Consider the following 12,110-nt stretch of genomic DNA (forward strand, 5'->3'; position numbering starts at 1 on the left):
AGATCCCTCATGTGGGTGCTATCAATGCAGCCTCTCTACAAAACCCAAAACCAGTGAAGTTGGCACGTTGTGTAAAATGGTAAATAAAAACAGAATACAATGATTTGCAAATCCTTTTCAACTTATATTCAATTGAATAGACTGCAAAGACAAGATACTTAACATTCCAACTGGTAAACTTTGTTATTTTTTGCACATATTAGCTCATTTGGAATTTGATGCCAGCAACACGTGACAAAGAAGTTGGGAAAGGTGGCAATAAATACTGAGAAAGTTGAGGAATGCTCATCAAACACGTATTTGGAACATCCCACAGGTGAACAGGCTAATTGGGTGCCATGATTGGGTATAAAAGCAGCTTCCATGAAATGCTCAGTTATTCACAAACAAGGATGGGGCGAGGGTCACCACTTTGAGAACAAATGCGTGAGCAAATCGTCAAACAGTTTAAGAACAACATTTCTCAACGAGCTATTGCAATAAATTTAGGGATTTCACCATCCACGGTCCGTAATATCATCAAAAGGTTCAGAGAATCTGGAGAAATCACTGCACGTAAGCAGCAAGGCCGTGACCCTCGATACCTCAGGCGTACTGGATCAAAAACTGACATCAGTGTGTAAAAGATATCACCACATGGGCTCAGGAACACTTCAAAAACCACTGTCAGTAACTACAGTTAGTCGCTACATCTGTAAGTGCAAGTTAAAACTCTACTATCCAAAGCGAAAGCCATTTATCAACAACACCCAAAAACGCAGCCGGCTTCGCTGGGCCCGAGCTCATCTGAGATGGACTGATGCAAAGTGGAAAAGTGTTCTGTGGTCTGACGAGTCCCCATTTCAAATTGTTTTTGGAAACTGTGGACGTCGTGTCCTCCGGACCAAAGAGGAAAAGAACCATCCGGATTGTTATAGGCGCAAAGTTCAAAAAGCCAGCATCTGTGATAGTATGGGGGTGTATTAGTGCCCAAGACATGGGTAACTTACACATCTGTGAAGGTGCCATTAATGCTGAAAGGTACATACAGGTTTTGGAGCAACATATGTTGCCATCCAAGCAACGTTATCATGGACGCCCCTGCTTATTTGAGCAAGACAATGCCAAGCCACGAGTTACAACAGCCTAGACTGGCCTGCCTGTAGTCCAGACCTGTCTCCCATTGAAAATGTGTGGCCCATTATGAAGCATAAAATACGACAACAGAGACCCCCGGACTGTTGAACAACTTAAGCTGTACATCAAGCAAGAATGGGAAAGAATTCCACCTGAAAAGCTTCAAAAATTGGTCTCCTCAGTTCCCAAAGGTTTACTGGGTGTTGTTAAAAGGAAAGGCCATGTAAGACAGTGGTAAAAATGCCACTGTGACAACTTTTTTGTAATGTGTTGCTGCCATTAAATTCCAAGTTAATGATTATTTGCCAAAAAAATGTAGTTAAATACATTAAATATCTTGTCTTTGCAGTCTATTCAATTGAATATAAGTTGAAAAGGATTTGCAAATCATTGTATTCTGTTTGTATTTACACAACCTGCCAACTTCACTGGTTTTGGGTTTTGTATCTCACGATGCCTGAACTGTGTTCCACAAAGTAGTCCTTCTCAATTATTGTCACCTTCCCTTTGGAGACTCCGATCATATTTATTCATATATTTGCAAAAACCACTGATTAGTTGCTGGCATCATTGAGACAACCGGCTGGAATGTTAACGAGGCTGATTTCCATCCTAACGACTGTTGTTGTGCTGGCAGAGGTCTCACTTCCTTGTATCGTAATAGAGCGAAACCATACTTGTCTGGGTATGTCTCCTCTTGTAGAGGATAAATACTGCACCTGGTCCACGGACTAGAGATGTCCTATCTAGATTCTGGGATAAAGATTTTCTGAATCCGAATAGATTATTTTGTCTGTGAATAGTTTTATTGGTTATGTGTGTGGTGTGTTATGATGGTATCAACACACCACACACACAACTAGGGATGGGTACCGATTACATTTGGACCATACCAATTCAGTGCCCTGAGAAGGAAGGAATAAAACAACAAACTTGCTGCTTCTCTGCAGGACTCCAGGCTGCAGCAGGAGAACGCCGAAATCCAGCAGGCCATCCGAGACCGAGATGACGCCATCGCCAAGTCAGTCCTCCCCGTAACCCGTATGAACTTCTTCCGTTGGTCTCTAGTGCCGGAGAAGTCTTGAATGTATTTGTCATGTGATGTGTGGCAGGAAGAACCTGATGGAAGCGGAGCTGGTGCGCAGTAAAAATGACATGATGTCTCTGAACAATCAGTTATTAGAGGCCATCCAGCGTAAACTGGAGCTCTCGCAGGAACTGGAAGTCTGGCAGGTAAGGATTCCTTTGCTGGTCCAACCTTCTCACAATGTTGTCACTGTGTTTTCCAACCACAGTGAGATACAGTCTGGTGTGCCGTAGGAGATTATGGAATTTCACTAGGGGTGTAACGGTACACAAACATTTTGGTTCAGGTACGTACCTCGGTTTAGAGGTCACGGTTCGGTTCATTTTCGGTACAGTAAGAAAACAACAAAATATACATTTTTGGGTTATTTATTTACCAAATTTGTAAACAATGGCTGTATCCTTTTTAACATTGGGAACACTATAATAACTCTGCCCACGTTAAAGGCCTACTGAAAGCCACTACTACCGACCACGCAGTCTGATAGTTTATATATCAATGATGAAATCTTAACATTGCAACACATGCCAATACGGCCGGGTTAACTTATAAAGTGCAATTTTAAATTTCCCGGGAAACTTCCGGTTGAAAACGTCTATGTATGATGACGTTTGCGCGTGACGTCGATGGTTGAAACGGAAGTATTCGGACACATTGTATCACAATACAAAAAGCTCTGTTTTCATCGCAAAATTCCACAGTATTCTGGACATCTGTGTTGGTGAATCTTTTGCAATTTGTTTAATGAACAATGGAGACTGCAAAGAAGAAAGCTGTAGGTGGGATCGGTGTATTGGCGGCTGGCTGCAGCAACACAACCAGGAGGACTTTGAGTTGGATAGCAGACGAGCTATCCGACGCTAGCCGCCGACCGCATCGATGATCGGGTGAATTCCTTCGTCGCGCCGTCGATCGCTGGAACGCAGGTGAGCACGGGTGTTGATGAGCAGATGAGGGCTGGCGTAGGTGGAGCGCTAATGTTTTTATCATAGCTCTGACGAGGTCCCGTAGCTAAGTTAGCTTCAATGGCGTCGTTAGCAACAGCATTGCTAGGCTTCGACAGGCGGCACAGCATTAACTGTGTGGTTACATGTCCAGGGTTTGGTAGTATTGTTGATCTGCTGTCTATCCTTCCAGTCAGGGGTTTATTTCTTTTGTTTCTATCTGCATTTAAGCACGAGGCTATCACGTTAGCTCAGTAGCTAAAGAGCTTCACCGATGTATTGTCGTGGAGATAAAAGTCACTGTGAATGTCCATTTCGCGTTCTCGACTCTCATTTTCAAGAGGATATAGTATCCGAGGTGGTTTAAAATACAAATCCGTGATCCACAATAGAAAAAGGAGAAAGTGTGGAATCCAATGAGCCCTTGCACCTAAATTACGGTCAGAGCGAAAAAAGATACGTCCTGCACTGCACTCTAGTCCTTCACTCTCACGTTCCTCATCCACAAATGTTTCATCCTCGCTCAAATTAATGGGGTAATCGTCGCTTTCTCGGTCCGAATCGCTCTCGCTGCTGGTGTAAACAATGGGGAAATATTAGGAGCCTTTTAACTTGTGACGTCACGCTACTTCCGGTACAAGTTGTTGCACTCGTCTTATAAAAAAACATTGTAGATTAGACGGCAATAATTTGTTTAATGCTTTATATAAGATTATTAATGTATTATATTTAACAAGATCATCAAATTTGAGCAACTTTGATTGCATAAACAGATTATGATATGTTCTAAATCAGTGGTCCCCAACCACCGGGCCGCGGCCGCACAAGAAATGTAAAAAAAAAAAAAAAAAAAAAAATATATATATATATATATATATTAAAATTAAATCAACATAAAAAACACAATATATACATTATATATCAATATAAATTAATACAGTCTGCAGGGATACAGTCCGTAAGCACACATGATTGTATTTCTTTATGACAAAAAAAAAATTTTTAAAATTTTTTTTACTACACCCCCCCCAAACCATTCCCCCCCCCCCCCTCCAACCTCTCAGTAGCCGACCAATAAAAATAACAGCAATATTAATATGTTGTTATTTAAATTGTCAGTCTGCTAAACTCATCTCCTACATTCGGACTCTAAGCTCTCCTTCCACACGTTCATCGATGCAGAAAAAGGGGAAATAAATCAATAATCACTTTCAACTCTTATTTTAGCGCATTTATTAAAATAACAAAACATTAAGTTTGTTTGCAATACCAACTCTTAACTTTCCCACTATAACAACATTGCCATCTACTGGCCATTGCAATGAACTACACCCCTCAGCCAACACAATGAACTATCACGTTTGTCTATCATTCATTAAAAATGGACAAATATACATTCATTAACATCTTAAAAATCGACATGTACCCAAACTAACCTACCATAAAAGTATGCATACACATCACGAGTTGTACGCAACAACGACACTAGCAAAGGCACACATCTAGACAGTTGTAGTCATATTTTTGGCCTATATTAAGTGTCTTGTGTATTACAGCTAGGGACCGTTCACATTTGAACCGATACGGTACCAATTCCCGATACCTGGGACTCGATACCAGTACGAATTGTTCAGTACTTTTGTTCGTGTTAATAAATAAAACTTTTTTTTTGTTGATAAAATCTAATTTTTTTTTTTGTAACATTTAAGAAATGAGCAGATTACGATCACTGCTGCCCAGTTGATGTATCATTTCTGAGTCTTAATTACAGTAGCAAGTCCAAGACGTTCGATGGAGTTTATGGTGTGTCGGCGAGTCACGTCAGTCTTTTGTTGCGCCCTAAAAAGTGTTAATACTGTAAGTATTGTACTTACTACGCACCAGCTGTTTGGTTGTAACGTGCCTCTGAGTTGTAGTTTTCCTTCACAAATTTGGAGTTGGCATGTAAACTCGCTAATGCATAGCAACGTATATTAGCATCGAGCTAGGGCATTTTTCAGAAAAGGGGAGCCTTACTCGACGTACGTTGGAGCAATTTAGGAGTACGTTTTTATGAACTGCACCACAATATGCAAAACCCAAAACCAGCGAAGTTGGCGCCTTGTGTAAGTCGTAAATAAAAACAGAATACAATGATTTGTAAATCCTTTTCAACTTATATTCAATTGATTAGACTGCAAAGACAAGATATTTAATGTTCCAACTGAGAAACTAATAATTTTTTTTGCAAATAACCATTAAATTAGAATTAAATGGCAGCAACACATTGCAAAAGGGGCATTTTTACCACTGTGTTTCATGGCTTTTCCTTTTAACATCACTCAGTAAACTGGGAACTGAGGAGACCAATGTTTGACGCTTCTCAGGTGGAATTCTTTCCCATTCTTGCTTGATGAACAGCTTAAGTTGTTCAACAGTCCGGGGGTCTCCGTTGTGCTATTTTAGGCTTCATAATGCGCCACACATTTTCAATGGGAGACAGGTCTGGACTACAGGCAGGCCAGTCTAGTACCCGCACTCTTTTACTACGAAGCCATGCTGTTGTAAGACCTGGCTTGGCATCGTCTTGCTGAAATAAGCAGGGGCGTCCATGGTAACGTTGCTTGGATGGCAACATATGTTGCTCCAAAACCTGTATGAACCTTTCAGCATTAATGGTGCCTTCACAGATGTGTAAGTTACCCATGTCTTGGGCACTAATACACCCCCATACCATCACAGATGCTGGCTTTTCAAAATTTGCGCCTATAACAATCCGGATGGTTCTTTTCCTCTTTGGTCCGGAGGACACGACGTCCACAGTTTCCAAAAACAATTTCAAATGTGGACTCGTCAGACCACAGAACACTTTTCCACTTTGCATCAGTCCATCTCAGATGAGCTCGGGCCCAGCGAAGCCGGCGGCGTTTCTGGGTGTTGTTGATAAACGGCTTTCGCTTTGCATAGTGGAGTTTTAACTTGCACTTACAGATGTAGCGACCAACTGTAGTTACTGACGGTGGGTTTCTGAAGTGTTCCTGAGCCCATGTGGTGATATCCTTTACACACTGATGTCGGTTTTTAATATAATCGCTTACGTGCAGGGATTTCTCCAGATTCTCCGAACCTTTTAATAATAATAATAATAATAATACCTGGGATTTATATAGCGCTTTTCTAAGTACCCAAAGTCACTTTACATGTTAAAAACCCATCATTCATTCACACCTGGTGGTGGTAAGCTACTTTCATAGCCACAACTGCCCTGGGGTAGACTGACGGAAGCGTCAGTTGATGATATTACGGACCGTAGATGGTGAAATCCCTAAACTCCTTGCAATAGCTGGTTGAGAAATGTTGTTCTCAAACTGTTGGACAATTTGCTCACGCATTTGTTGACAAAGTGGTGACCCTCGCCCCATCCTCGTTTGTGAATGACTGAGCATTTCATGGAAGCTGCTTTTATACCCAATCATGGCACCCACCTGTTCCCAATTCACCTGTGGGGTGTTCCAAATAAGTGTTTGATGAGCATTCCTCAACTTTCTCCGTCTTTTTTGCCACTTGTGCCAGCTTTTTTGAAACATGTTGCAGGCATCAAATTCCAAATGAGCTAATATTTGCAAAAAAGTTTTCCAGTTTGAACGTTAAGTATCTTGTCTTTGCAGTCTATTCAATTGAATATAGGTTGAAAAGGATGAGCAAATCATTGTATTCTGTTTTTATTTACCATTTACACAACGTGACTGTCAGAAAAATGTTATGTAAATTATCAAAAAACTTTCTGTTCTCTTGAGTTCCCAGTGAACAAACAAGAGGCTGTCTTTGTTGCACCAAGCCAAAGGCTTGTAAAATTCCATTGTGTACGATGGGAGGAGACGCGAGGGGTTATCTATTTTGATCCAAGACCTGCCCAAGCTCGATCCAGGACCAGTCCAAGCCCTAGCAGTCTATTTAATTGAATATAAGTTGAAAATGATTTGCAAATCATTTTGTTTGTATTTACCATTTACACAACATGCCAACTTCACTGCTTTTGGGTTCTGTATATTATATATATGCCCCACAAATCCCAACATTTTGTGTGTACCAATGTCTTTGGCCTACAAAGTACATAACATGCAGATTTTTTCCCCAGGACGACATCCAAATCGTCATCAACCAGCAGCTGAGGAGCCAGCAGCAGTCGGAACAACCTCAGAAGAAGACGTCCCCGCACGGCACGTCTTTCTTCCGCAATCCCAGCAAGGCCGCTTTCCCCTGGGGCGTGGACGTGGACGCCAGCCAGGACAAGGCCCAGTCGCCTTGGAGGGACTGGCTACGGCGAGGCAAAGGCGTATCGTACGGCAAGTGAGAGCACACCTGCGCCGACGGTAAGTCGCCACAGAGACTCGGAACAACACGGAGCTGGCCGTGTTGGACTGTGACAAACCTGGAACAGGAATGTAAATATTGTCTATTCTTTTGGAACTATTGGGGGACTCTGTACATATTTGAGGCATGTGAGGGTTTACTGACTTGAATTAAAGAACAGCGAGGCGGGGAACAAGAACAAGTGGCTTGTACTGCAGTGTTTGTTTGTTTAGTTTTCTCCTATTTTCTCTGTTTCGTAGAAATAATGTGATAGAACTAATACACGAAGACTGGTCTTACAAAAAAAAAACACAAAAAAGTGGATTAAAAGAGCAAACAGGTGTAATGTAACGTGAAAAAGATGCAATATTGATACCAATAACACAAAGCTGCCATGCAGGCTGTTTTTTTTAAATAAATATAAATATTAAAATCTTTTAATCGACGGATAGATCTGTAGTTGATCTACATATTTACGTGTTCAAAGTAAAAATAATATATATTTTTATATAGTATATATAATATAATAAAATAATATAATAACTGATAATAATAATTAATATTATATTATTATTAGGGCTGCAACAACTAATCGATTAAAATCGATTATTAAAATAGTTGCCAATTAATTTAGTCATCGATTCGTTGGATCTAGCTATGCGCATGCGCAGAGTTTTTTATTTTTATTTTATTATTGTTTTTTAAATAAAGCTTTGCAACATTTACAAACAGCTGAGAAACAATAATCAAAATAAGTATGGTGCCAGTATGCTGGTTTTTTTTCAATAAAATACTGAATAGGATAGAAATGTAGTTTGTCTCTTTTATCCGATTATTAATCGATTAATGTAAGTAATAATCGACAGATTAATCGATTATCAAATTAATCGTTAGTTGCGGCCCTAATTATTATAATATTAATTTATGCAATATTAATTATTATTATTAATAATACTAATACAATATATATAATATACATTGTATTTGGAACAATTTCCCTTGTGGATCAATTAAGTTTGTCTAAGTCTATATAACTTATTTTTTACTTATTTTATGAGTGGGGGGGCTTTTGGATCCCTGAGACCTTTAGTCAGATTAATTTTTTTTATTTTTTAACGGTCATTCAAAAAATAATAATGAATCAAAAGCAGTGTTGTTATGAATTTTTGACCTATTTTTTTTTTTGCCTCCAATTACTTTACATCAAATATTGCACTTTAAACATTTTATGGGGGTAAATATTGCATATGTTATGTTTTTGCAATAAGAAACTGGGTTTTCTTTCACAAAAATGGCATACCACATAAAAAGATTGAATCTTTTATATCAACGGATAGATCTGAAGTTGATTTATAGATATTTTAGTGTTGAAAGCAAAAATAAAATAATATCAGACTTGTTTTTAACCCTTAAATGACAAGGACCCTCTTGGGTCCCTGGGAGTCTTTTTTAACATTGCAGTATAAATCAAGGTTTTTCTTTCACAACATTTGCATAAAACATGCACATTTTTAATCTTTGTTTCAACGGATGGATCTCGAGTTGATTTGTAGATATTTCAGTGTTTAAAGCAAAATTTTAAAAAGCAACACTTTTAAAACACTTTAATGACAATTTTGGGTCCCCAGAATCTTTAATGTTGCAATATGAGACAAAAGGGTTTTAAAAACAATAAAGACATTAAAACTTTATGTCAACAAATAGACCTCGAGTTGATCTTCACATATTTTAGGGTTGAAAGTCAAATAAAAAAAATATTATCTGACTTTTTTTTAACACTTTAATGACCGAGACCTTTTTGGGACCTTTAATGTTGCAATGTGAAGCGAGGTGTTCTTTCAAAAAAAGGGTCTTAAAGCATTAAAGACATTACAACTTTATATCAACTAATAGGTCTGAAGTGGATCTTTAGATATTTCAGGTTGAAAGTAAAAAAAATATTTATATCTGACTTGGTTTTAACACTTTAATGACTGACATTCACCCAAATCGAGGGCAGCCCAAATGGTTACAGTAAATATTGTATTGGTTTTGAAAATGAAAAACATCAAAACGACCCCCGCTGGCTTTCATTTTTCAGTTGCCAAAACATTAAATCAACTTTTTTTTAGTGTGTTTCATGTGCTCATAATGAGATGAGAATACACTTCTTCTTCATTTTGTGGCAACTCCCAAAAAATGGGTCATTCAGTGTAAATCTTCTTGTAACTCAAAATAAACTTCAATTCCTGGCATTTTAAACCCTAAATCCAATAATACACCCATTGAAGTACTCTCAGGCAACATTTGTATTTTGGTACAAGGTTCTGTTGCGTCTGGCCAGTATAAAGTCACTGGTCAATCCCAAGTTCTTTCGATGACATATATGCTGAGTAAGAAGGACCATCAAGACAAAATAGGAATATTATCAAGTTTTACTGAAGCTTCAGGAGACCAGCCCACATCAATACAGTCATACCGTCATCTCGGGATGGTCTAACATTCAAACGGAAAGAAACTACCGTATTTTTCGGACTATAAGTCGCAGTTTTTGGTGCGACTTATACTCAGGAGCGACTTATGTGTGAAATTATTAACACATTAGCGTGAAATATCAAATAATATTATTTATCTCATTCACGTAAGAGACTAGACGTATAAGATTTCATGGGATTTAGCGATTAGGAGTGACAGATTGTTTGGTAAACGTATAGCATGTTCTATATGTTATAGTTATTTGAATGACTCTTACCATAATATGTTACGTTAACATACCAGGCACGTTCTCAGTTGGTTATTTATGCCTCATATAACGTACACTTATTCAGCCTGTTGTTCACTATTCTTTATTTATTTTAAATTGCCTTTCAAATGTCTATTCTTGGTGTTGGGTTTTATCAAATAAATTTCCCCAAAAAATGCGACTTGTACTCCAGTGCGACTTATACCGTATTTTCCGGAGTATAAGTCGCACCGGAGTATAAGTCGCACCTGCCGAAAATGCATAATAAGGAAGAAAAAAAAACATATATAAATCGCACTGGAGCCCGGCCAAACTATGAAAAAAACTGCGACTTATAGTCAGAAAAATACGGTATATGTTTTTTTCCTACTTTATTATGCATTTTCGGCCGAAAAATACGGTACTTCTTGAATCGGAAAGCAGCCCCCCAGAAAGGAATGCCTCCCCCTTCCCCAACACTGATATGATACGGAGTTGTGTACATCCTTTTCACATTCCAATGCCTAAAACACTACACAGACCTCTGTAGACAAAGAAAAAACTGGTATACATGGACAAATACTAGCTGCTCCAAACATGACTATGAATAAAGAAAGAACTCTTAAACATATATGCATATGCAGTGATTCTCCAACTGTGGTACTCCATCTAAACAATCACTTGATGAAAGTACAGTGTTTTATTTTGCTATAGCTAAACACAGTGTTACTGTTCAAACTGTGTGTAATGTTCAAGTGGCCAAAAATATTGTTCAATAAAACCCCTGCCTGGTTTTCAATGAATACGTGGGCCTACCACGCTACTGTATGTTGATGTTGGTCATTATGGTGGTAAGCCAGTGTTTTCTGACGGTGAAAAAAAGGTTTGAGAACCACGAGTTTATGGCAAAGATGACTCGTGCGAGGCCTGCGTCGGTTGTAATCTTTTATTTACATCATTCTATTTTGTCAACAAGTCAAGTTACAGGTGCATAGTCATGAGGGGAGCATTTGGAGCGGTATGAGTACACATTCAGGGAAACATGAAAAATGGCGATGGTGTGCACAGACGGTATAGTTGTGTACGTACAGTAGAACACAGACAATTGCTGAGTAAGTACATTGTTTCTAGAAATGACTGTTTTTTAGTTGGTGGACACAAGTTACCTTTCACTTGATCACAGTGAAAACATTTGTGCTAAATAAGACCATATTGTTTTTTTTTTTTATTGTTTTTTTTTTTAAACATATATACCCTTATCCTTTTTAAAGGGTTCCTGTTGAACTTTACTGATCACTTGATTTGATGTTAGGATTTGAGTGGAATGTGGACTTGGCAGTGTGGCCAGTAACGAAGTACTTCTCGAGCAGCTGTACCCAACCGCGGAAAAAAAAATCGCATCCGTTTAATTTTGTTTTCCGGGTATTTTGTTTTGAAAGAACGGCAACTTCCGTCCGGGAGTCACACTATCGCACTTAGTTGAGCCTCCTTCAACATTGCGCAGGCTTGTGGTATGGGATGTTCGGTTCTTTTTCAGAGAGTCGACTTTATCGACTCGGTTCACTAAAAAGAGACGAATCTTTCGGTTCCTGTTTTTTTTGTTGCTTTAATTCATTTATAAGCAACAATAACGTAAACTTCAGGATTTAAATGAATTATAATAACATATGCATGATTTATGCATATGTTATTTTCACGAGTAATAGATATGTATATAAATGTGGCTTTATTATTTACATAATGCTAATTACTAAGAGTGCTGAAAAAACAAACAGCAATTCTAATTCATTCTGATTTTGAATAGGTTCCTATTTTTTTAAGAATCAATTGAACATTTTTTTTTTAAGTGCAACATTTCTTAGGCCACTTTACGGCCTAAGAAAGGGACATTAGGGAAATTATTATTTTTATAATTTGTATTTATTTATTT

At 38.4% G+C, this 12,110-nt stretch overlaps 1 protein-coding gene across 1 annotated transcript in view; it reads left to right on the forward strand.

Moving 5' to 3' along the window:
- Positions 1-7,700, forward strand: part of LOC133663572 (BICD family-like cargo adapter 1) — a 51,262-nt gene extending 43,562 nt beyond the window's left edge. The window contains exons 7-9 of the mRNA XM_062068135.1: positions 2,067-2,137; positions 2,229-2,349; positions 7,265-7,700. Coding sequence (XP_061924119.1) covers positions 2,067-2,137; positions 2,229-2,349; positions 7,265-7,480 — 408 coding nt within the window. The 3' untranslated portion in view covers positions 7,481-7,700. The remainder of the gene's footprint in view (positions 1-2,066; positions 2,138-2,228; positions 2,350-7,264) is intronic.
- The last annotated feature ends 4,410 nt before the right edge of the window (positions 7,701-12,110 follow it).

Source organism: Entelurus aequoreus, linkage group LG13 (genome assembly GCF_033978785.1).
Source record: "Entelurus aequoreus isolate RoL-2023_Sb linkage group LG13, RoL_Eaeq_v1.1, whole genome shotgun sequence".
Lineage (NCBI taxonomy): Eukaryota > Metazoa > Chordata > Actinopteri > Syngnathiformes > Syngnathidae > Entelurus > Entelurus aequoreus.